This window comes from Oryzias latipes, chromosome 6 (genome assembly GCF_002234675.1).
Source record: "Oryzias latipes chromosome 6, ASM223467v1".
Classification (NCBI taxonomy): domain Eukaryota; kingdom Metazoa; phylum Chordata; class Actinopteri; order Beloniformes; family Adrianichthyidae; genus Oryzias; species Oryzias latipes.
This window is the reverse complement of record NC_019864.2, coordinates 25754482-25781166: the sequence shown is the minus strand read 5'-3', so window position 1 is coordinate 25781166 and position 26685 is coordinate 25754482. Positions and strand designations below refer to the sequence as shown.

Genomic DNA, 26685 nt, shown 5'->3' with positions numbered 1-26685 from the left:
GCATTCAGCTGTCCTGGGTCCACTCTGCTTGCAGTCTGAGCTTTGTTTGTTTGTGTACGGTAAATTATTTTGTGTGGTGGGAAAAAACTTGTCATCTGCCAACCTACTATCCGCCCACCCCCATCTGTAGCCCCCTACCCCTAACCTTCTGCCCTCGCACGCACACACAGGCATGCGCTGCCCATATGGAGAGCAGTTGGCGCCCAAAAGCAGCCGGACCCATTCCCAGGGCAGGAGGTGATGCTCCCTGCAGCCAGCACCCCCCGTGTGGAAACGCACATGTTTGCACAAAGATCCTTCCATCGCAACTCCATGGCACCATTCTGTGTGTCATGTGAGCTACATCCTGTGCGTGTTTTGTTTGTTTTCTGTCGGACACGAGAAGACGATGGTGAAACTTGGATGTTCCTCCGTTTGCGTTCTCTCCATCTGCTGCACAATAAATTGCCGTTTTTTAGAAGGAGAGCTCAACAGGTAGTTTTAACCAAACAATGTGACTTGCCAGAGAAGCTGCCCTACTGTGCGTTGTCATTATTCATGGCGACCAATAAGCTGTGCTTAGCTAGCTGGTTGCCATGTCAACTCATGGTAATCACTCAGCCAGGTGGGGATCTTTCTTCAGTTCTGCTGTCTGCCTGTTTCAATGCTTTATTTGCAATATTTAGAAACATTCGGGTTATTCGAACTCAGTGAAACCAGTGATTGGCTCATTACCTTCACTGTCAAAGCCCGAGTTTGTCTCCGTCTGCAATTTTACATCAAAATTAAGTAATCAGTGAAGGACGGCCCCACTGTAGCTGTGCAGAAAATCAAAAACACGGATTGTAATCTAACTGTAGAGGTTTAATCTTTGAATGGTTTTCAGCATGGAGCTTCAGGTACAAGCCTCCGTAACTCCAGGCTCCCGGATTCTTTGCGGAAAATTGAAGCTGGACAAAAAGCTTTTTATCATTTCAAATCTGATTGTGTTTGCATGTGTGCGAAACTGTGAAAGCCAGAATGAAGCCAAGGGTGGAAGTTGTTTTTCTGCCCCCTGTGGTGAGTCTGGGGCTGCATGCGTGCACGCCTGGGGCAGCCCGGGGCCATCGGAGGGGGCCTAGGGAGCGGCGGAAGGAGGGATGAAGCAAAAGACTAATGGAAGGATAGAGGGTCAGCAGGGGTCTTTGGGGAAAGGTGCCGGTCTGGGCTGACGGCCAAGCAGAAGGGTGGAGAGGAGGACGGACGAACACGGGAGGGGGGGAGTGAACGGTGCAGGAAGAAAAAGAGGGAGCAGAGAAGGAGGACTAAAAACATGAGCGAGTAAACACCGAGATGAGAATACTTGTTTTTCTTTAATTGCCACTCAACACATCACTTTGTGAGATTCTACATTTACAATGTAAATTGAAAAGTTGCTGTAGGTAGAAGGCAGATCCGGCTGTTGCAGCAGCAGCAGCAGCTGCAGCTCTGGGACCTGCGAGCCTTTTGCTGCAACCAGCTGAGCTCCTTTGATTCAAACATCAAAAGAGAGAATGAACGACATGCTTAGATTGTGTTTCCGTCTATGGCGTTTAGCAGCAGAACAAACTAAGTGAAGCGCTGTTTATTTCACCAGCAGGGTTTTCCTTACTGCTCGGAAAGCAGTTCCTTTTAGAGATGTCTTTGTCCCGTTATTATAATGTATTCATTTAATTTCCCTCTGTGTGACTGTCATAACAAGCTGAGTTTAGATGGGGGGGAAGAAAATGGGGCGGCAGAAACAAAGAGATAAATCGATCAGCGTGTGCGTCTCTTCATTAGAGTGTTGCAGTAGGAGGGAGTCCTCCACATGTTGCCTCGCTGTCTGGCCTATTAGAGACGCACACGGGGAGTGGATGTGTGCGTGGATGTGTGAGTTTGTCTGTCTGTGTGTGCGTGTGTGTGAGGGTGGGGGGTTCAGGTAGACTCAGGCGGTCCATTTAGTTCCTTTTTGGTCTTTCCCATTTTTTGTTTTGGACTCCTGGGCTCTCCAACTCTTTCATCCTTCCGTGCTTTCCTTCTCTTTTGGAGTTCAGAGTCTCTCCATCTGGAACGCCCCCCTCCCCCCCTCCCCTCGACCTCCTAGGTCCCGTCCAGGCTGAGACACGGGGGTGAAGGCCAACGCCGGTAGGGGAGAAACTGCTAAAGCGATGCAGGGAGAGATGTCAATGCCATAATGAGTAACAACATGAAAGGTGACGGAGGGAGGGAGTGAAGGAGAGATGAAGAGTAGAGGGACTGCTGAGGACAGGGGGAGGGACGAAGAATGGAGGGAAAGGAGAAATCTGCGGGGTCTGGGTCCCGGGGTTTCATTTTTGTTTGCCAAAGAAGAACAGAAAAAGAGGAGATGGGAAGATGAACAACACGTTGAAGTATCTGCTGTCTCCTCTCATCCCTCGACCATCCGTCCGCCTCATCTCCTCTTCTCCTGAGGACCCTTCTATAATTTAACTTTTCATTGAAATTTTCTTCGCCCCCCCCTCTTGTCCTTCTCTTTCTCCCAGTTTGCCATCCAGCCTTGTCTTGCCCAGTCCCCTCGTGACCGGCTGACAAAGGCGCCGTTAAAAAGCCGTGTGATCCTCCATTTTAGCGCCAGCCACGCTAGTCAGAGGATTAGGGCTCTTTAATGACGCTAATCTCTCCTCCCCTTCTTTCTCAGCAACCCCTACCCCCCGTCAAAAAGTGATTTTCCCTCTTGTTCTGGACAAATCTGCTCTTCCCCACTTCAGAGGTATTACCACTTAACAGAGTCGCACCGACTCTGTAACGATCCACATGAGTCCAGATCGCTGCAAACAAACGCTCGCCTTCTTCTTTTCCCAGGTCACCATCTCTTACAGCTTTTCGAGCATCTCTCTAAAAGTTTGTCATCCTTGGCGTTGGTCTGCTCGCACATCTGAATGTTCTAGTCTTTTTGCATTGTGTTGTTTGGGCAATAGGAGGCACTGTGTCCTCTTTGTATCTGTTTGGTCTTAATCAACGGGGCCATCGTCTTTTGTGCGCCCATGGAAAAAAGCAAAGGTCTTAGCTGTAGCATCTGGTATACAAGAAATAAAGAAATGTATTTATTTGTATTTTAAAAATCGACATGTCAACAATGATGTGAACACATTTGTACTTTTTAAGTAATCGATAACTTCATTGTTTCTCTAAACTGTCTGTCAAACAGACACACTAGTGTTGTATAAATACCAATGTTTTATTTCAATTACTTTTGTTTTTTGAATTATCACTAAAACCCTGTCTGTTGTTTCCCAATTATGGGGGGGGCCGTAAATACTCCTAGAAAAGGTTGGCTTATCTGTTTTGTTAATCGGATGTTGCCATGTCAACAAACTTTTCGGTAAACGTTTCGGCCTGGTGGCCTTCATCAAAGCGTGAAAAAAATGGAGGTCATGTCATTTGTGCACATGAATGGACTGGTGATTGGTTTAAAAGGTGACATGGTGTTTGGCTCTCAGGGGTCCCATTTGTCCTCCCTCAGCAATGTTTGCTGCTCCGAAATGTTGATTGTTGAAGTACATTGCAGTTTTTTTTGGCACGGTCATCATGTCATTTCGATTCAGCAGCTGGAAACGTTGCTCTATTGAGGATTTACCTTTGTGTACGGGGGGTCGTCGCCTCATGCATTTGTGGCCGATTTCCACACAAGACCATAAGAAACACATCACTGCTACTGCCATGAAACTTTCCTTTCTGTGCTCAAACGTATTTGTATCCAGTCATCTATCTGTCCGTCCATCCATCCATCCATCCATCCATCCATCCATCCATCCATCCATCCATCCATCCATCCATCCATCCATCCATCCATCCATCCATCCATCCATCCATCCATCCATCCATCCATTCATTTTTTTGGTCCATTCCTGCATCAATACACCCGTTTATTCATCCATCCATCCATCCATTAGCCCAGTTGTGCATCAATTCATCAATCCATTCATCCTTCTATCTATTCAACCATCTTTGCATCCATTCCTCTATTTGCCCATTCCTGCATCCATCTATCTAACCTATCATCCATCCCTGCATCCATCTATTTGTCTTTTGCTCTTGGGAGGATTTCCCCATCTTGGGACTTACAAACTCGTACATGGCAGAGGTATTCCCATTGTCCATGCCAGCTACTTATAGTGCTCCGTGTTGGCCCTGGCTTCTTGCATCTTAGTCCTGCTTTTAGGTGCTATATTGTCTTGGGCATCATTGCATAGTCTATAACTGAACTGGAGTGGTAAATCTCAGCCTCTATTGATCTAGTACCTGACCTGTTCCTGTAGTAGAGCCATGATCAATGCCTTCTTCAGGTCAGCAAGGTGGTAAGATTTTCTCATATAAAAGAAAGTTATATCGTCTCTGCCACTGGAACACATCATGCAGAGCTTTTTCTTCTAACAGTGGTTCATCCTCTTCCTCTTCTACTCATTTGTTTTCAGCTGGCTGACGTGTTACTGCGTTCCGACTTCCTAATGTATTTGATGGATCTTTGTAGTTTCATCCTGCAGGATTGGTATGACAGGCCTTCTTACAATGATCAGAGATGAATTTCTAATGAACTACTGCCGCTCTGCAGAAACTATGTCCTAGAAAATGACAGTTTTTAAAATTTTGGCTGAACACAACATAATCCTAATTAAAAGACCACTGGGAACGCATTTAAAACAGATCAAAAGATGATCAGAGTGGGACTTTAAGGTACAGTTAGGCAGACTTTAGGGAAAACTTTCATGTTAACAAATAAAAAGTCATTGGTGAAACAGGAGAATTTAAAGCCATCTAAATATGTGTACTATCTACAGCAGACAATGAGGTGATGCTGCAACTTTAGTGACTTCAGTTTTTTACAGATACTGCAAAAAAATTGGTGAGAAAACTGCAAATGTTCAAAATTATTGGTAACATAATAAGAAAGACAGATACGATAAAGGAAGAAATGGTGGAATTGAAAAGATGTAAAAATATCTTTTTTTTGTATTTTAGAGAACAGAGACGTTTCTAATTGAGTTTGAATTTCTTTTTAACCATATAGTGATCTGCAAAAAAAGAATTGTGGGAAATGTATTTGCCTATGTGTTTTTGATGGTCTAAAAAATATGATTATTAATCATTTTGTTTGTATAATATTTAAACTTTTTTCCCTGTGATTTTGTAATGATTTTTTTCCTAAAAGAATCAGCTGAACAAACTTCTTCTGGCAGCAGTAATTCCCTATTTTTGCTGCTTCAGCTCCTGCCTCTCTGCTCCTTATGTGTCCTTAAGCCTTCTTTAAAAGAAACCGTCTTGGAGTTGAATTAAAATTCACTGCGTTGACAGTTTTTTTTAATTTTTTTTTTACCCCCTCGCCTGCTGACTTCTATTTGCTTGTCGCTGTGCCCACGTTTTCCCTGCGTTCGATTCATCACAGGAATCTGCTTCCTCCCCCTCTCGGCACAAACACAGAAGACAAGGCAGTTGAAGTTGTAGGAGTTGGTGGAGTTGATGTGTACTTTGTTTCTAAAATTACCAGGAGAAGTGCCTGTGCAGCAGGTTTGTGCACGTGTGTGTGTTGGGGCTGCAGAAAAGTTCTGCTCCTAATGAGTCATGGCACGAGCCACAGCTGACATTTCCCTCTCTGTCCTTTCACTCCACTTACCTCATTTTCTCTCTTTGATTTGTCGCTGGGCGAGGTGATGAATCTATCTGATAAAAGTAAAGGAAAACAGCCTCGCCTCTCCTCCTCTCTCTTTTATTTTTTTCAGAGCGCACAAAGAGAAACAGAACAATATCAAGCATTATTCAGCCTCCTCTTTTGTCGCCTCAAATCCATTCTGAAGTGTCTATTAAAGGAGTCGTGGCCTTTTTGTCGCTTCTGTTCAAGACTACACGGGAGGGAGAAAAAGGGAGAGGAAATGGGGAAAAGAGCAATGCATAATCTCCTATGTACGACAGATAAAGGGAGCGAATATCGCCATCTTTCCGCTCTGCTCTCCTAATCGCTTTTCCGACGTTTCAATCTGCCAAGGCTCTAATGAAAATATGATGAGGCGGATCTGTGGTCCTCTGGGACGGATGGAGGGATGGGAGATGAGGGGAGGGATGGAGGGAGGATGAAGGGAGAGAAAATACTCTGTCCTTATTTCTGGGCTCCATTGGGGATTCATAGTTCTTGGAGCTTTCTATTTAGACGTTACCACTGCCAGAGTCTCTTTCCTCTGTTTCATTCTCTCTTCATCTCTGCCATCCTGGTTTCTCTTCTCTGTGAATGTTCGAAACTAAGATGAATGCGTTTATTTTTTGTTTATATCTTCCTTTTTACTCATTCTAACTCCCCCAGGGTGCCTCCAATGCTTTTTGCCTTCCATGAAAGATGAAACGTATTCTTAATCACTCCAATCCTCTCTTCTTTACCCCCCGTTTCCCAACTCTGCTCACCTGTTCCTTCATTTGCAATCCTGCAGCTGTGCGTTGAAGCTGTCTGTGTTTGTTCTTGACGCCGGATGAGCTGAAAGCTCTCGTCTCTCTTCAGATGGGGACGATGACCCCACGGGCCTGTCCTGGGTGCCCTCCTCACCCTCCAGTAAAGACGTGGCGTCACCCTCACAGATGCCAGACGGCTGCTGTGACCTTGGCACAGCCACTGGCGGCGAGGAGGAAGGAGGCGCCGGTCTGCCGTACCCCTGCCAGTTCTGTGACAAGTCCTTCAGGTATTTTCCTGCTGCGTCTTCATGTTCCACTCGTGAATCTGCACTTCTTTGAGTTATACTCAACATTATATATAACAGTAAGGCAACAGAATGAGGTGAGTACATTTGTCACGGAACTCTCTGGGGATTTAGACCCATTTTAAGAGTCTTCATTATTATTCTCAATATTACTTATTCTTTCCGGCTGTTCTCTCAGTTACTTGTACTTTTAACTTTGTTTAAATGTGTGATTGCTGTGTTTCAGGAAGTATCCCACAGTTTTTCATTGTTTAATCATTTTAAGGCTATATTTTGCTGCATATTCTCTAGTTTTAGTATTTTATTTTATTTTATAGGAACCTACTTCCTAACAAAGAAATCCCTGCTGATGTACCGCAAGGCTCAATACTAGGACTACTACTTTTATTTCATTTCTGTTGTTTTCAGTTTTTGGCTGGTAAAGCATCTTTTTCTCTTATATTCCGTTTGAAGGCAGTCAGCTAATATAATTAAACCCACAATAATTTTGCAAAAACTTATTTTAGAATATTACTGAAAATATTCAGTAAAATTATTTCTTCGTGCATCTCTAAAATTTGTTGATAAGAGAAATGTCTTCTCTTGAAATGTTACAAAAAAACGATTAAATATGATCATATCCTTAGTTCAATTCCCTGAAAACGTTTCACTTTTTTACTGTATTGGACACTTTGTTGGACGTTGTGAGGATCGGCCGTGAACATGCTGTCAGAACAGCTAGTCATCATTATTTTTTGGCTTCTGAATCTCTGCCTCCTTTTTCTCTCTCTTCAGCCGCCTGAGTTACCTGAAGCGACACGAGCAGATCCACAGCGACAAGCTGCCTTTCAAGTGTACCTTCTGCAGCCGCCTCTTTAAACACAAGAGGAGCCGAGACCGGCACGTGAAGCTTCACACAGGTATGAAGCCAGCATCTCAAACGCAAACTGGAAAAGTCAAATAAAAAACCTTCTTATTTGGTAAGCAGGGTGTTAAATTATTGCTAATATCAAAGAGATTTTCAAAATAAGTGCTGACAGACATGAATATACAAAGTTTAAAACTTCTTTGTTTTTCTCTTTCAAAATATTTTATAAAATCCTATCTAAATATGAGTTATTGTGTATCACTGATGCTTTAAGCATCTTTGTGACAGGTTGGCTTTAAGATTCACACAAACCGCACAAAGCCGACATATTAGAGACTCCCTCCGATGAAAATTATTTTTAACGTTTTAACATGATGATGCACGAGAAAATTAAGCTTCGAATTGCATTTGTGAGTATTCCTTTATTTAAATTGTTGTGAATCAGGAAATGATGAAAAAAATGCTTTTTGAAAAAGAGCTTATTTGTGACGTAGAAAAAAATACTGTCTTCAGGCCACAGGCTCCCAGCTACGCTCCATACTGATGCATCCACTTGTAGACGACTAGATCCACGTACGTCTTTGTTTTCCTCGTCAGAGCTGCTTTTTGGCTCAAAACTGTATAACTGGATAGCTCCAATATTGCTCGCCATTTTTGTTGCACCAGTAAGGTTAGATTGGGGGTGTGAGGGGCTATAAGCTAGCGGGAGTGAGTGTAAACATCTCAGTTATGGGGAATGGGAAGTGGAGGTGGGGTTACTCTGCACCAACAGTTCCACCCACCAATCATAGGTGAATTTCTACTGAACTACTGCAGAAACTATGTCTTTGAAAATTACATGAGTTTTTACATTTTGGTTATAAATAACATAATTTTAATCAAAAGACCACTGGGAATGCTTTTGAAATAGATGAAAAGATGATTGAGGTGGATTTTAAAGATTTGTTTTTGCTCTCATAAATCAGCCATCTTTGTTGTTTATCTAATTATCAGCGAAAAATATCATATTAGCCAAAACGAATGCAATTATTCATTTGAATGCTAACCTGCTGTCGTTTCTCTCCAAACCTTCCATGCTGCAGGAGATAAGAAATACAGTTGCCAGGAGTGTGAAGCTGCTTTTTCTCGCTCCGATCACCTAAAGATTCATCTTAAGACCCATAGGTATCTCCTTCAAAACTTATAGTTGGAAACCGTTCATGAATTTGTTTTGGTTATTTTCTTTAAATGCGTTTCCGCCATCCTTACATTCATTTAGCTCCAGCAAACCGTTTAAGTGCACCGTGTGCAAACGTGGCTTCTCCTCAACCTCATCCCTGCAGAGCCACATGCAGGTCAGCACCTTTCACTCCCTCTGTCGCTCAGGTACTTGTGAAAATAAACTGCAGTTTCTTTTTGACGCGAGTTGACAGTTTGGTATGTGTGCTTCTCTTTAAGGCTCACAGTAAAAACAGAGAGCACCTAGCGCTGAGGAGCGAGAGGGAAGGAGGGAAGAAAGGAGGGGAGGCTGACCTGGACCAGGACCTCTACATGTGCGATTACTGCGAGGAGACGTTCAGCCAGACGGACGAGTTAGAAAAACACGTCTTAACCAGGCACCCGCAGCTGTCTGACCGCGCCGACCTGCAATGCATCCACTGTCCGGAGATCTTCCTGGACGAGGCCTCGCTGCTCACGCACATCGAAACGCAGCACGCCAACCGCAAACACAAGTACAGTTGAGCTGCGCTTTGCAAAGGCTCCGAACCGCAGCTTTCCATTAATCTGGAATGCTGCAGCCAACACGACATTTTAGAAGTGTTTTCTGTGTCCTCAGATGCCCCGTCTGCTCAGAACAGTTCCCCTCTGTGGAGGACGTCTACTGCCACCTAGACAGTCACCGTCAGCCCGATTCCTCCATCCACAGCGCTGCCAGTCCTGACCCGGCTCTTGGCAGCGTGGCTTCCATGAGCTCAGCCACTCCGGACTCCAGCGCCAGTCTGGAAAGAGGCTCCACGCCGGACTCTACCTTAAAACACAGCCAGGGTAGTGAACGCGGTCGCAGAAGAGGCACCGACAGCGTGGAGGACATGGGGATAAGCCTGGGCCATCAAGGTAGAGGTAAGTTGTTCCGCCCACAAGTAAAATAACCCCCACACGTACAGGATCTTTGCTAAAAAAAGTACTCTTAACAGCAGGAAGTTGGGGCAAAGTGACGTACTCTTGCCCCTATTGCTCAAAGAGAGACTTCCACAGTCTCGCTGTGCTGGAGATTCACTTGAAGACCATCCATGCTGATAAGCCACAGCAGAGCCACACGTGTCAGCTCTGCCTGGAAACTCTGCCCACACTCTACAACCTCAACGAGCACGTGCGCAAAGCCCACCGCGCCAGCGGAGGGAGCGCAGGCGCCGCGGCGGCAGCTTTCCCCCTGATGCAGTTTAGCAACGTCACAGCTTTCCACTGCAACTACTGCCCAGACATGTTCGGGGACATCAACTCTCTGCAAGAGCACATCAGGGTGTCCCACTGCCTAACGGGTGGGATTATGGCAGGATCCACCACTCTAGGTCAGCCCACAACCTTTTTTTCAAGTCTTATTAGGCTGGATTTACTAATATACTTAGATTAAACTGTTTCTGTAAAAGAAATGTAAAGATAGGGGTATTTTACTCTAAGAAAATTTACTATTTATTCAAAAAGATGAACTTGCTTGCTGGTTTCTCTTGTGGTATGCCACAGGGCTCTGTGTTTGTACTTGCCTTCTTTTTTTATCTATCTCCATTCTTCCTTATTATTTTCTGGTAAAGTTTCCTAACTTTATTCTGACTGTTAAAAAAATGGAAGGAAACGCTGTGGCGAATACTTTGAGACTAATACTTTTAGGAGGCACTGCAGGCATTAAAGGTAGAAAATGTACAGAAAATATCAGATAATTACATAGTGAGAAAAAGTATGATGCAGTCCGTCCTTTAGCTATAAATGACTTCATACATTCTAGCGTAATTTCCAATTTTTCATGATTTTTTTTTTTACGATTTTTATGTTGTTGAAGGAATTTTGGTTAAACCATTTTTCCTGAAAACCATTTATGAAAAAGTCTCATCACGCTGACATGCTTGATTAAAAACTGAAGGATAGCTTTAACACAACTTTCTAATTCTAGAAGGGAACCATGCCTTCTTCTGCAACCAGTGCTCAATGGGTTTTCTGACCGAGTCTTCATTGACGGAGCACATTCAGCAGACGCATTGCACCTCTGCCACCGGGGGCAGCACTGCATCCGGAGGGGGGGTGGCCAAACTGGAGTCCCCAGTCCTTCAGGCTGCATCACAGTCTTTCATGGAGGTAAGCAAACGGAAATTTACCTTACTGTACTTGAGGAGATCTAATTATTTTGGCGTAAAAATGTTATTGTCCATGCACAGGTTTACTCCTGCCCTTACTGCACCAACTCCCCAATCTTTGGATCGCTCCTCAAACTGACCAAGCACATCAAGGAGAACCACAAAAACATCCCATTAGCTAACAACAAGCGCCAAGCCAAGGTGGCTGACCTCAGCCCCGCCTCCTCAGACGTGGAGATATCCTCTCCCAAGCGCCACAGACTGGGGGGAGGAGACTCCACTCCATCCATGGGGAGCAACGGAGATTATCCGTGCAACCAGTGTGACCTGCGATTTGGCAGTTTTGAGACGTTTCAGGCGCACCTGAAGTCACACCTGGAGATGCTGTTGAGGCGCCAGTCCTGCCCCCAGTGCAGCAAAGAAGACTTTGAATCCCAGGATGCTTTGCTGCAACACCTGACGGTGCATTACACCACGACATCAACGCAGTATGTCTGTGAGAGCTGCGACAAGCAGTTCTCCTCTGTGGATGACCTACAGAAACACCTGCTGGACATGCACACGTTTGTCCTGTACCACTGCACTCTCTGTCAGGAGGTCTTTGACTCCAAGGTTTCCATACAGGTAAATTAGCCTCCTTTCTCAGAGAACGTTCACTTCAGTGTACAGAGAAGCATGCTGGAGCGTTTCTGTCTCGGCTCTGCTGTCATCCAGGTGCATTTAGCAGTGAAACACAGCAACGAGAAGAAGCTGTTTCGCTGCACCGCCTGCGCCTGGGACTTCAGGAAGGAAGCAGACCTCCAGCTTCACGTTAAGCATAATCACCTGGGTCAAAGGTCAGGCTTTCCAGGAGGCCTCGCAGGTACAGTTCACTTGTTCAGGGATCACAGAAAAGTCTCCTCCTAGAATTGTCAGAGGGGGACACTGACTGAAAAGTTGTTAATTATGACCCAGAATGATGATGAAAGGTCAAATTCTTACCACAAGGATCGGCTTTCTTACTACTTTACCCTAAAGAGGACAAAACACCAGAATCCCTTAACATTTTTATGAAAACTTTCAAAAATTGGGCATGGATGTGTGCCTGGAGAAAGATCTGGTAATTGTTGCCGTGGCAACCACTTAAAGTTCAGGTTGATAAAATGAGCTGGTAAAATGTGACCTTTTGAATTCATTACACCTGAGTTTTCACAATCAAGCAATGAAACATGTCTATATTACCTTTGACCTTTTTGTTGACTCACACTGCAACATCACAGCCCCAAACTTAAAAAAAAACTTGCTTGAAGGCTCTTATTGTTACGTTTTTTTCTTTGTATGTTTCCATGACTTGTTGCAGTTTTTGAAGCACTTAAGGCATTATATAAGTAAAAAAAAAACTTACTCACAGGGGAAAGCCTTATTCACTTGTACCTGTGCGGGGTTGAAACATACGGGTGTTGCAGGTTTTTGGGTTTTGGGGGCCTGTGAAGGGTAGTATCTTAAAGGGAGTGGAGCGGCAGGTGTTTCTTGCAGTTCCCTTGAGCCTCAAGGGACGTCAAAAAAATGGAGCATACCATTGTCGTGCCTGTGATAAATGTATTGTGAAGTATTTGTAAGGATACTGTAAGTTACAGTCTCTTGAGGCGTGCGCGTGACACGTAAGTGCCCAAAGGACACCTGTAGGGTGCCCACACTTACTACACTATGACTGACTAATCTCTTTATTTGTAACAGTCAGGCAGCATGAAAGGAGCGCACACTTCCCACATGCACAACACTAACAGGCCCCTTTCTCAGTACGTAGAATTTTAAGGATTGAAAAAATGAAAAATCTGTGTGACACGCCTGCGTGTGACCTACTTCACCCTACCTCACCCAGGCATGTTGTATAAGTGTCCACAACAAGCAGTCAGGCTGCACGGAGGAGCAGTGGTTAGCGCTCTTGCCTCCCAGCAAGAAGGCCCCTGGTTCAAGTCCCAGCTGGGGGACCTGAAACAGAACCTCAATGGGGGGACCTTTCTGTGTGGAGTTTGCATGTTCTCCCTGTGCATGCGTGGCTTTTCTCCGGGGACTCCGGCTTCCTCCCACCGTTCAAAAACATGCTTCATTAGATTAACTAGTTACTCTAAATTGGCCCTAGGTGTGAATGTGAGTTTGCATGGGTGTGTGGTTGTAGTCCTGCGAAAGACTGGCGACCTGTCTATGATGTCCGCTGCCTTTCCCAGCAGGCGGCCAGGATAGGCTCCAGCAGTCCCGTGACCCCAAAAGGGATAAAATGGGTTTAGAAGATGAATTAATGATATGAATACAAGCATTCGCCGGCAGCATGCCTGTAGAAATAAATGTGCACCAGCATTTTAGCTCTACGAGCTCTACGAGCGGTCTATGAAAGTTATTTCCAGGGAACCACCTGCGTTCCCTTTACGGGTTTGCCCCTTTGTCACCCACAGACGGTCTGTATCCACCTGTAAGGGCAGTTGTGATTAAGGCTTAAGTGGTTGCAGGGGAGTCATGCATTTTAAAAAGTTGCCCTCAAAAGTCCTACTTGTCCCCAAATTGGCCCTGATTGAGTTTCAGAAGTCCTAAGTAACAGTTGATCTTTAAGATTGAAGATTAAAAAAAACATCTTGATCAGCTGAAGAGAATGATAGTATGAAAAAAATTGACTGTCGTGTAACAGATCTTTATTTCGACAGGATTGAAGCCCAGGAAGTGCATCTTCTGTGGGGAGACGTTTGGGACAGAAGTGGAGCTCCAGTGTCACATCACCACACACAGCAAGAAGTTTACATGCCGCTTCTGCGGAAAGGCTTTCCACGCCATCTCTTTGCTAGAGAGACACCTGAGAGAAAAGCACTGCATCTTTGATGGGGGAATCACCGGCAACGGAGGAGGTACGGGCAGCAGTGGGAGCCAGAACGGAACCCCCAATGGGTTGACTCAAGCCTCCAAGCAAGGAGGGGGGAGCGGGAACAGCCGTGCAGGAGGTGTGGAAAGAGCGAAGGTCGCGGCGGCCGAACAAGCCGACTTGCAAAACATCCTGAAGGGTGGAATTGTTGGTGGAGGGTCAGTCCAAGGAGGAGACACAGCCAACAGCCATGAGGCGAGCGGCGGCGAGGAGGAGCTGGACAACTCCGAGCCCATGTATGCATGTGACATCTGTGGAGCAGCTTACACCATGGAGTCCCTGCTGCAGAACCACCGGCTGCGCGACCACAACATTCGACCAGGAGAGGACGATGCGGGTATGTTCCTTGAAGTACTTCTTCATGACACAGTAACTATTTCCCTGCCGTACCTCTGAATCTGTTAAGGATTAGGTTTTAACCTTAAAATTAACAATAAAAACAGGTAATAGAAGCTGAGAAACTGGAGCCTGGAAAAGATTAAACAGCAAAACTTTGTTTACTTATACTCTAACTCAGGGGTGCTCATTATTTCGATGGTGATCGTAAGTCACTTGATTGACATGCAGAACGACCAATCACAAATCCTTTGAGACATACGTCACTGCATATGCATGTTTAACTACACTGAGCGCAGATTCTTTGTGCCATCGGAGCGACAGTGGCTGCCGGCATGGGCCGGCCCGCACGACGACTTGATTGGAAACGAGACAGAGTCCTCCTGTCTGACCCAGCTGTCCTCCCACAGCGCCTACTACGGTTCCCACCCGGGGGATCCGAGCCCACTCGTGCAGCAATGTCCCCCAGAAGCACCCGCTTATCAAGCCCGGCCCACGGAGCAGGGGCCGCCGTTTGCTCGGCCGTGGTTAAGCCAGTCGTGCTTTAGAAATGTCATCGACCAAACCATAATTTACCACATTATTCACAGCAGAGTAGGAAACTCCATTGTTGCTGCTTTCTGTTTTCAAAATAAAACACCTAATCTTTTTTATTATGTATTACTACAAAAATAATATTGTTACACACAAAGCGACCTCCTCACAAAGATGTGTACTCTAAAAGTGTAGTTTTTGAATTGTTAGTACATAAAAATAAATAAAAAGTAGAAGTGCTCAACTTTGAAGGGGAATAAAGTGACTTTGGTGCATAACTCCAGAATTTGGCTAGTCTATACTTGTTCTACACGTCCTGCACTGTCACCTCACAGAGATTTGTGTACTTTTACTGTGTAGTTTTTGAAGTATTAGTACATAAACATAGCATTTCAGACAGAAAATACTGTATGAGTTGTCAACTTTGAAGTTGAATAAAGAGCTAGCTTAGCATTTGAATCTTTTTTAATCTATAAATTTAACATTTTCCAAATTTAGTCTAAAGAAGTATTCAGTTTTCGGATGTAACGATTCATTTTAACAATTCGCTTCATTTCATAATTTGCGGTTGGCGATTCGATTCACTTTCGACTTTGGTTCATTTTGAAAGATCCGATTCACTGACCTAAAATCAATCCAGAGTATCGATCTTTAATCCAGAATATTGTTCTTTAGCCAAAACCTCAACCATTGTGACTAAACACCTGGTACTGAACAGTGCAGAGGAAGTTTTCCAGACTCCAAGAGTAAATTGAATATGTGTACAAACAGACAAAAAACAATTTTCAGCTGTCCTCACTTTTCTTCACATGCAAGATGCAAGCCGTTCTTTCTTTTACGACACTGTAAATCTGTCGACCAGGTTCTCGGAAGAAAAAGGCAGATTTCATCAAAGGGAACCACAAGTGCAACGTTTGCTCGAGGACTTTCTTCTCAGAGAATGGACTTCGTGAGCACGCTCAGACGCATCGCGGGCCTGCCAAACACTACATGTGTCCAATATGTGGCGAGCGTTTCCCCTCTCTCCTAACGCTCACCGAACACAAGGTACTCCTGCCGTCCAGACTGTATATCTGCCTGTCGATGTGTCAACATCCCAGCATGTTATTCATTTAGAACCTCTTCCCTGAAAAAGCAGATGGATTCCCTCTCAGGTATAACACAACAGCGCTGTGTTTTTGCTCTTCTCTTGTGAGACTGTTTTATCTCCATACTGTACCTGTGTTTTGATCTCAAAACGCACAGCGCTGCTTTGATTACAGACCTAAAAATGTTAAGTTGTCCTCCGGGAGGCAATTTGTGCTGCAACAAACTACTTGAGAAATCTTCAGAAACCTCCATGTTATTTTTCTTCGGTCTGTTTTTCTAGCAACAGTCTTGTATGGTGAATGTAGAAAGGATTTTTTTTTTAAGTTGAAGGAGCCTCTCCCCCCCTTCAGGTGACCCACAGTAAAAGCCTGGACACAGGGACCTGTCGCATCTGTAAGATGCCCCTGCAGAGTGAGGAGGAGTTCATCGAGCATTGCCAAATGCACCCCGACCTCCGCAACTCGCTGACCGGCTTCCGCTGCGTCGTCTGCATGCAAACGGTCACCTCCACCCTGGAGCTGAAGATCCACGGCACCTTCCACATGCAGAAGCTCTCCACCGGCTCTGCTCTAGGAGCAGGAGGTGTGGGCGGAGGGAACGGCTCGGCCTCGTCGTCCCCTAACGGGCAGCTGCAGCAGCATAAGTTGTACAAATGCGCCTTTTGCCTCAAAGAGTTCAAAAATAAAGGAGAGCTGGTGAAGCTGGACGTCAACGGCCTGCCGTACGGCCTCTGTGCTACGTGCATGAGCAGGTAGAAGATCCTTTAACACTGTTATGCCAGTTTAGGAAAGATGTTTCAGAAGAGATCTGGATCTGAGATTACCGTTGGTTTTATGAAACCCAGAAATCTGTTTGTCGTTGAAATCAGGGGAACAAACGGCCAGAGCCCCAGCCAGGGAGGAGCGGTCACGCCCGGAGACATGCAGGCGGAGAAGGTTGCTTCCGGGCTGCGGTGTCCCGAGTGTGGCGTGAAGTTTGAAACCCCAGAGGATCTGGAGAGCCACGTGCAGACAGACCACCCTGAGGTCAGCCCGGAAACCAGCACTGTTGCAAAGAAGGCCGAGGCGTCACCGGTACCCAAGGTGAGTCCCACAAGCAGGGATCCCGAAGCAGCTCGTTCATCAGATCAACCTTTAGGGATAAAGGTTTGTCCCTAAATTTGACCAAAAAATGGTTAGAATAAGAACAAATAGAATAATCGCTTTCTATCCAAAGAAAATATAAATCAGTTATTTTTCAGGGGATATAAATATATATATATTTTTAAAGTTGTGCAAACACTACTCAAAAGACATCAACAAGGCTGGAATAACACATTAGGTTCGTGGCCCCCAAATGTTTTCAGGCCATAGACCAGTTTAATGTCAATATCTTCACAGACCGGCCTGTACATCTGATGTTTTGTTTGTTTGTTTTATCAACAGCTGATTTAAACTTTATTTATAAGCTACATTTTGGTATAGGAACCATTAAAATGTGAAATAGGTTTTCCCTTAATTCATAACTGTCAAAGTGGAAGCTTAAACAATCGCACGCCAACTTCAAAGGTGCGATGGACAAATACTAAGAAAAACAACAAAAAATAAGTATTTTCTAAATACAATAATAAACACTATGGATCCTTCATTTGAGCAACTTTATTGGTTTCTGAATATTCTGCAATTATTATTATGTGGGACCAACTGTTGTAATAAATCCATCTTTGGAGTAAAGACTCCTGGTTTTGTCTGTTAAATGCAGCTTTCTCTTATTTTGAAGTCGAAAGCTCTTCTTCTGTTTCCTTTCTGAATCTTTTCTGCCAAAAGAAACTTTTCAAATTTTTTTAAATAACTTTGCTAGCTTGGGGGTTTCAGTTTGGGGGTTGGTGCGGCTGCTTTCAGAAAGTAGTGCATGTATCTTCCACTTGGACCGAATGACTTGACATGTGCCTAGCAACACTGAGTCGGATGTGGCGGAGAGAATCCACCAGCCTTCCAAAATAAAACTGAAAAAATGTAGGCCATTTGTTTGCTCTGTGGCCTGGTATGGTTCTATGGACTGGTACCAATGGAAACCACTGGATTAGATGCTTGAAAAGCCCGTTTTTTTTTTTGTTGGTTGATGCCGTCATGTGACTGTCAACCTCAGGCTAAATGAAAACAGTTTTTTGACGAATTGATCCACAGCAAAACAAAAAATAAATATAGGACGGAACGTCTTCTTTCTGCATATTTTTAAAAATGTTCCTAATTTTTTATTTTTATCTGAAACTTCTGTCTGAGGCTTGTTGCTAATTTGATGCACTGACTTTGAGTTTGAGCAGTTAGGACCAGCCCTGGCCTGATTTGTCTGTCGGAATGCTAATGCTAACGGACAGGAAATGACATCACCTGTTTTTATGGTCTGTAGGTGTTTAGATTCTGTCCAGTAATGTTGACTTGTCGGATTCATCAAATAAAAAATTGTTTTCAAAATAAAAGTTTGCAGAGAAGTTAACAAAGCAAGATTTTTTTAAATTAATTTTATTATGTCACTTAAGGATATCTTGTCTTTACCAGTTTATAAAAAAAGTCTTTTAGGATAAATATAACAACATCTCCCAAGTTGTTTACTGTTAATTTCATATTTTGTCAGAAACATGCAAGAAGTGGGACCTTTCCGCCTTTTTCCGATGTTTTCTTCTGGAAGAAAGACGTGAAACTGTTTTCCAGGATGTCAGTTTTCACAGATGTAGACGTTATCGGGTTGTGTCAGTGGCTCATGCATGCGCGCTCACGTGTACGTCAGCGGGTGTCAGCAGATTCCCTCTGGGTCCGGCTGCTGGTTCTGGCTGAAGCATTGTGGGAAATGTTCACTCTGCTTGATATTGACAGTCAGGCTCTGTGAGACCTGCAGTGTGTGGGAGTGTGTACTTCCTAAAGGGTGTGTCTGTTGCCCATGTTTCTGTCCTACCTGCACCTTTTGTTTCTGCTTATTCCAACAGTCTGAGAGTGTGAGTTTGTGTGCTCGCTTTGCAGGCACTTTGTGTGTTTGCTGCATGTTTTTGTGCGTGAATGATCTATGAACTCAGCAGTATTTTCATTCATCCACACTGTTCTTATATAGTTTTTTTCTTTTCTTTTTTTTTCTCTTAACAATATTTTATCATAGATTTTATAGAAAACATACTTTTTCAAAATCCACCAAAACTACTTTTTTTTTGCTATTTTCCCGTCGCTTGTATAGAATTGTAGCTTCATCCCGAATTAAATAGGTTCACATGATTCTTAACTAATTTTTTTGTAAATTATATCATTGTAAATACTGGTCATTTAATTACAAGTTTAGCAAATGTGGTTTAATTGCATGAATAATGGTAATTTTTTTAATTTATAAATTTACTAATATGGTTTAATTATGGTTTGATGTGTTCACTGACTGTGGAAACCCTAAAACAGCTGCAATGTTTAAGAGTGAGTTAGTCCTTCAGCTCAGTATATTGTGTGGCTTTTTCATGCCCCCCCACCCCCTACAAAACACACAGATATTCATGCCAGCCTGAATCATCTGTTTGAAAAAAGGGTTCAGACGCCTCATATTTTCTCCTCTCACCACCTTTTAGATCCATTCCTGAACTCACTCCTGCAGCGGCTCGCTTCCGTTTACCAGCGATCTGGGCTGTGCAAAATTGCACTTTCTGGAAGAATAATTGTGTGTTTTGTTATAATTTATGTTTCCTAAGTTTTGCTTTTATTCTTGAACCCAGCGGTTTGTTGTTTTGCTGAATTATTACTTTTAAAGCTGATTTCTGCACTTTAGCAGTTTGAAATGTCATTTTTTTGGCTTGATCCACAGGGGAGTTCCTGTGCTCCCATTGTAATGTTGTTTTTTTTCTGTTATTTTCTTTTTTGCCCCAGAAAAAGACCTACCAGTGTATTAAATGCCAAATGACGTTCGAGACTGAAAGAGAGATCCAGATTCACGTGGCCAACCACATGATCGGTAAGTCGGGCTCTCTGCTTTGTCTTCCCGCCGCGTTTCCGCCTCCGTCTGCAAAGGCTTCGGCTCGTTTAAAGGGACGGAGGTCCGAGGAGAGACCTGCCGTCACTCAAAGACAGAGGCGTTAGTTTAAGTCAGCTTTTAGAAAACCATTCATGTCGCTTTAATCCCTTGATAGTTAGTGGTCAGATTTCCTGAGAATTTGGGAATATTGATTGTCAAATTTGTTAAACTGATGAAGGTGCAGACATGAACTTCTACGGAAATGTGGATGTTGACGCACAGACAGGCTTTCACATCCAAAATCTCCAAACGAATCCCTCTTAATTGGTCTGCAGGAAGTTCAAGCAAATAAAAAAAGTCAATTCATGTGACATCCGCATGACTTGAGGTTCCAGCCATAGCAGAAAATTTGATTTCAGTTTGGTTTGCAGAAGTTACATCAAATATTAGGTGTTTTAGAAAAGAAGATCACAGTGCTGCTACCATGAATGCTACATGAATTAATGATGTAAAAAAGACAAAACTGCTGCAAAATCTGATACTTGTTGCAGCAACAATTGCAGATATAAAGTTTGACGTAGATCCTATAAAGATTCGCCAGACGAGTTATTAATAAAAAAACCTTTTCCAATTAATCTTTAGTTTGGGAATCAACTGTTTTCTGCCTCTTGGTGTCACGCCGTTGCTGGAGCTTTCTCCAGCTACTGTTGGGCAAAGGCGGGGTGCACCCTGGACAGGTTGCCAGTCTGACGCAGGCACACCTACTTTAGAGTCACCACTTAACCTTTGCAGCATGTTTTTGGACCGTGGAAGGAAGCCAGAGTGCCCAGAGAAAACCCACAAAAATTGGGTTCCAGTTCGCTACGAGGCGAGAGCGCTAATCACTCCGCCACCGTGCGGCCCTCAGCAACGTGCTAAACTTCCAAATCCCAAACTTTTTGAACAGGTTTGCCACTTTGTGGAAATGGTAAACCGAGCAGGGACACCTAGTGTTTTAGAGGAGAATTGCAGAGTAGAATTTTCTCACATTCTGGTAAAATTGCCTTGTCACTGCTCTGATGTCACTTCTTGCTTTTGCACTGATGATTTTCTCCGGTTCAGAATCTGCTGGAAATGCAAGAATTGCGTAAACTGTTGAAGCTGGAAGGATGTAAACACTGGAGCTGAAGCTCCGCTGTCAAATGGGTTAAAGATACTCGATGCTAACAGCTGACATGCTAAAGCTAACCGCGCTTTAAGGAAAAGTTGGGTTGAAAAGCGTCAGCTTTGGGTTTTGGAAGCTTCTTTGTGATTTTCCCTCGAGGTTTTCTTTCATTACTTGCAGCTAATTTTCTGCTTTGGCATCTCCGTTGTCATGGAGATTAACGAGGCAGACCCCTGAATTGCTGGAAGGGGGGGCCATTCCCTCCAACTGCACACCTGACAGTCACTGATGGACTCGGCGCTGAGTCTGTGTTTGTGTGCAAATGTCCTGAGACTGGAAAGCATTAACACCCCCCTCCCCCCCGGACATAATCTGACTTAATTCTTGATTTTGACTCAGGAGCGTTTTCATTTCTTTTTTTAGCTGCTTTTCTGGTTAAACGTGACACAGATTTGATATGTTCCCTCCTCCTGTTTTTACTTTTGGTTTTCCTTCATCCCAAGAATCCGTTCACACAAGGATCTGCTTCATCCCCCATCTACACACACTGTGTCACTTCTGGGTTAATTAAACGGCTAATTGTGTTACATCGCCATGCAGATTAATTATAAAACAGAGTCAGATTGTTGCGCAGCTCCTCCTTTTAAATAATTCACCCCCCGCCCCCCACTCTTAAACATTATCTGACGGTGCAGAAATCTTTCTTTCTCGGCTGGAAAGGGCTAACAGATAAAAATATAGACAAAGATAACTGATAGTCTGTCCTGCTACCTCAGGCTTTCACTTTGCTTCCTGTAGTCGAAATAAATGTTAAACAAAAAACGAACTTTTACTGTAACAGACATGTAAAGTCAGAAAAGTCATTTAAATCAAAGACATTTTAGTTCACATTTTAAAACTTGGAAGGAAAAAAACCCCACAACAGTTCAGTTGGAAATCCAAATTGAACAAACATTATTTCGACATTTGTGGCTGAAAAATTTGTGAGAGCAGGTTTTTATTCTAACAAAACCCACATCTGATACGGCAGGATCACAATACACAACAACAGTATAACACTAGAGTAGTAAAGACATACAATAACAGTTTAAAATACTCAAAAGCAGAATAAAAACACTTTACAGCAGAATAAAATACACAAAAGCAGGAAAAAAAACACACACCAGCAGTAAAAAAAATACATTACAAAACCTTTAAAAACACACAACAGCAATATGAACAGCAGTAGCAGTATACAAATACACAACAGTAGTAAAAAAAACACACACAACAGTAGTAAAAACACACACAACAGTAGTATTCAAAGACACAACAGTAGTAAAACAAACACACACCAGTAGTAAAAAAACACACAACAGCAGTAAAAAACACACACAACAGTAGTAAAATGCATAACAGCTGTACGAAAACACATTACAGAAGTTTCAAAAATACACAACAGCAATACAAACAGCAGTGGCAGTAAAAAAACACACAACAGCAGTAAAAAACACACACAACAGTAGTAAAATGCATAACAGCTGTACAAAAACACATAACAGGAGTTTTAAAAATACACAACGGCAATACAAACAGCAGTGGCAGTATACAAAGACACAACAGTAGGAAAAAAACACACACATAACAGTAGTAAAAACACACACAACAGTAGTAAAAAAAAACACACACAACAGTTGTAAAATAAAAACATATCATCAGTATAAAAAGCCCACACCAGCGGTATAAAAATACTTTACAGGCGTTTTTAAAAAACACAAAAGCAATACAAACAGCAGTAGCACTAAAAAAATACACAAGAGCAGTAGAAACAACAAAAACCAGCAGTATAAAAATACCTAACTGTGTGGAGACCTATATTTTAGTATTTTTCATAATAAGTATACCTTAAGTGTTGAATTAATTTAAAGTTGCGAAAAAATATGTATTTAGCGGTTTCTGTTCCTAGACTGTTATCCTTTCAGGTTCATTCTGGAAAGACTCATTTCCATCTGAAGCGGGTTCTGCAGAATGTGATGTTTCTGTCACATCGCTCAGGGATTCAAACATGCCGCACCCTGCCGTCCTGCTAATGATGCTGTCAGAGGGAGACGGGAGGTAAGGGGGAGGACAAACGGGTCAACGCGAGAGGAAGAAGGAGAATCTTTGCAGGAAAGGGGTGCTCCTCCTGTGCTGAGGTCCCCTTCTGGAAGACAGCTTCATTTTTGACGCAATTCCTGCACTGAGAACTTCAAAGGGCTCCAGAGAAGTCAATGTGAAACGGAGCGCGCGCTAGAGCAGCAGAAGCAGAAGTTATGAAAAAGGAAATGAAACGTCACTTTACCTTTAATGGATCTCTAAATTGGCTTTTGCTATATTGCTGCACACTTCAATACTATGAAAAAATGTTTTAATAATGAAGTCAATTATATCCGCCTCCTCCAATACTGTTGCCATGGCAGCAGCTCAACCAGAGGTCAAGTAGGGTGGCACAGATTTGTTTCCATCAGTCGTGAAAAGTGGTGCAAGTGTTTGTCACATTGAAACTAAAAAAGAAAACACTTTATCCGTGACTTTTACAGTTTGGTCCCAAAGTTAACATGACGTTAAATTACAGATTTACGTTAAGACTAGTACCCTTAAATGCTCTTTCTTTGTTCATGCTATTAGAAAAAACTACCGGTAATTACTGTCTGCAAAATTAATTATAATGCATTTTTTTTTAACTCCTTTGAGGTACTTTAGAAAGTTTCAGCAAATCAAAGATGCTGCTTGGTGCCTGTTTTTGGCAGCACTTTCCAAAGTTCCCTTGCGCTGTGAGTGATGGCGGATTTAGAGCTTCCTTTGCCCAGAGATCCCAGCATCCTCCGACCGGGCCCTTTCTGCTGGTTTGTTTTGTTCTACTGTAAACGGTGATGCAGAACTGCTAGGCTCCTGCAGGGCTTCATTCTGATTGGACACAGGCTCTTTTTCCATTTTCTTAGGTTTGGGACATTTCTGACATGTTTAAACATTACTGCACAAACAGGCCCCTTAGAAACAAGTTAAAAACTCTTGAAATAAGATTTAAAGTTTCTTTAAAAAGGCAAAAAAATAAATAAAAAAAGCTGCCAATGAGGCTAGAAGTAGTAGGCTAACATTTATTTAACCAGGTAATGGAAAACACTGAGATCATGATTTCTTTTGCGATAGTGACTTGGCCAATAGTTCAGTGGCATACGTCACAAAACATTACAATAAAAAAAAAAAGATTATGACAATGTTTGAATGTGAAAGGTGTATATTTTGTCACACGAAGATTATTTTGCTGTAGAAAAACTTTCTGCAGCAAAAAAGTAAGACAATTTGTCTCAATTAAATAAAACAATTTTTTTATCAAGAGAGCTTTAGTTTGTGTTTATCTGGGACTTTGTTGTTTCTGCTAATGTGTATTTTTGTTGCTGGAGTCTTTGTGCGATTCGGGTTGGATTCCTTGCAGAGCTGCGTGTGTTGAGTTTTTCTGTTTCTGCATAGCGTCGAGCCGGTGAAAGAAGCAGACGTGGAGATGTGAAGTCACTGTTGAGTGATAATATGAGTTTTTTTTTATGTGGGGGGGTGGAGGGATGCTGATGGGGGGGTCATCAGGGAAGAACGGATGCAGGAACATGAAAGAGAAGAAGAGGTGGGACAAAGAGGGAAGTTGTTGGTGTTCATCTGTGCAGCTGCTCAGCACCTGCTGGACTTTGATTACCCATGCTGCTTAATTTCCTTCACATGTTTCGGGTAACAAGACGTATCGCAGACCGTTTTTTTAATATATGAGGAGAATTTTTATGTCGACTCCATTAGTTTTTTCTTTGTTTTTGTTTTTTTTCTTTGCCCCTCTTCTGTCTCCCTGGACGGCGTTGCAGCCATTCCTGGCAGCTTTATTATTTTCTGCTGTGCAGCTGCACATCATGAAGAAGTTGATGACAAGTGTGTTTGTTTGTGTGTGTGTGTGTGTGTGTGTTTGTGTGTGTACTCCAATTTGCATATGTGAGCCGGAAAGCAGCTTTAGTTTTCTATATTACCTCAAATCCAGTTATGTTGAATGTGCGTTAAGAATGTGCATTTCAAAACACGCACAAAAAGTCAGTCTTTGACAGCGCGGCGCCATTAAGGCTTCACTAATCACTGCAGTAGCCGTTCCACAGCAGGAAACCGAGCCTCTTGAAAGCTAAAAATCACTCTTATCAAGCTCTATTGTCAATAAAGTTTGAACTCTATGATTGACAGTGAAAAAGGGTGAGTGCCCCCACTGCTTTTTTTCATTCACTCATTTGTTACTTAATTTTAGAAGAATTGTTCACTTTCAACGCAGGTAGGTTTGAAATTAGTAGATTTCTTCTGTTCAAAGCGGCTACTTCCAAAGAACTGTCAAACGTCACCGACTGACAGTCTCTATTTTCAAAAGTTTATCTTTGGCATTAAGAAACTGTGAAAGGTGACATATTTCAATTTCCAAATCAACGCCTTTTGAACAATGTGTGGAATGACAAAACGAATGTGTGTGCCAGACCCTTCTGTTTAATAAAATTACACATGAAGAAGGACTTTGATTTGATGCTGACACATTCAAATTGTTGAATTCACTTGCACAGCAAATCAAATGAAATGCCAGAAAGAAAGTGAATATTCGTGAGTCATTTTCCAAATATGAGCTGCCACTGCTGAACTTTTTTTCCTGGCCGCACGGACTCTGAGGAAGGGTTAAGTTTAGGATTAGCTGGAACGATCCCGATCACTATGCCGGCTCCCGGGAGGCGAGCTGAAGGCCAGACAGAGAAACGCAAATAAGGAGAACATATTTGGGACTTTAACTTTAATTTAAATTTTAAGTAAGTGCGGCCAACAACAAAATCCAGCCTTGGCCGCACTTTAAATGCGTGCTGGGAGTGCATCAATGTGCCGTCTTCTCTTCTCCTGCAGCTGAGCCGATGTCCACGCTGGACGAGGCAGATCGGGAGTTTGTGCAATGCGCATGAGCTCTTGGGCCGTTGTGACATCAAACCGAGTGTCTTTGCATCCGTTTGATTGACAGCGATTTAAAATTAGAAATTCTCAGAAATGCAACAATAAATTTTTTTTATGAAATGTGTTCTCTTTAATAATAAAAATGCCGCAAGTACATGTCAAAAACTCCAAAAATATGATTTAAAAAATGTATTTTTGTTTTATGCGTAGAAATGAAAAGTATCCCACTGCAATAAAACTTCATTATTTAGCTCATTAGCATTTAGTGTTATATAGGTTGGCCCTCACACATTTTCACCTCCCCAAAACTCCCCCTCTTTGCCAAAAGTTCTAAGTAGTAAGGGAATTCGGACAGAACTCTAGTCTGACTCCAGATGTAACATGATGCTCTTCTCCCAGGAAGTTTCTCCTTTGTCTTTTCAGTCCAGAGAACATTTTTGAGATAATCCAGATTTACTCTACTTCCTCTCAGCTGCTGCCTGCAGGGGTGACCACAGCAAATCATCCGCCTCCATTATACTCTGGGGACAACCCCAATGTTTTTGCCAAATGTGAGATGAGATCCACGTGGAGATTTTTGACATATTTCTAGATTTTACGTTCAGATGACCCCTTGCTGAATTACCTCCTCGAAGGTGCTTTCCTTTGTTTGGGCTGACAGCTCTGTGGTTGGAGTCTTGTTTCCTGTCAGTGAGCTTCAGCCGCTCATTAAGATCAGCAAGACATCTATTAATCAAACCCTGGTGGCCATATGGGAGGGGCAGCTTTTAGAAGGCTTTCCTTCATTTCATCCCAATTTATTTTCCCATAAATGATGAAATATGGCATTCATGATTCTTTTGGTTGAACTCTTTACTTTTTCCTTCTTCTTGGCTTTTCCAACAATTGTTGCT

At 43.0% G+C, this 26685-nt stretch overlaps 1 protein-coding gene across 6 annotated transcripts in view; it reads left to right on the top strand.

Moving 5' to 3' along the window:
* znf423 (zinc finger protein 423) overlaps positions 1–26685 on the top strand; it is a 171588-nt gene that overhangs the window by 68384 nt on the left and 76519 nt on the right. For 5 of the 6 annotated variants that reach the window (XM_023955981.1, XM_023955980.1, XM_023955978.1 and 2 more), the window contains 15 exons: positions 6503–6680; positions 7473–7597; positions 8628–8709; positions 8804–8879; positions 8983–9257; positions 9362–9645; positions 9720–10094; positions 10691–10872; positions 10953–11495; positions 11586–11733; positions 13550–14098; positions 15494–15678; positions 16071–16471; positions 16589–16802; positions 19596–19680. In XM_023955981.1, the coding sequence (XP_023811749.1) occupies positions 6503–6680; positions 7473–7597; positions 8628–8709; positions 8804–8879; positions 8983–9257; positions 9362–9645; positions 9720–10094; positions 10691–10872; positions 10953–11495; positions 11586–11733; positions 13550–14098; positions 15494–15678; positions 16071–16471; positions 16589–16802; positions 19596–19680 (3702 nt within the window). The remainder of the gene's footprint in view (positions 1–6502; positions 6681–7472; positions 7598–8627; positions 8710–8803; positions 8880–8982; positions 9258–9361; positions 9646–9719; positions 10095–10690; positions 10873–10952; positions 11496–11585; positions 11734–13549; positions 14099–15493; positions 15679–16070; positions 16472–16588; positions 16803–19595; positions 19681–26685) is intronic. The other variant, XM_023955979.1, reaches the window with a different exon arrangement.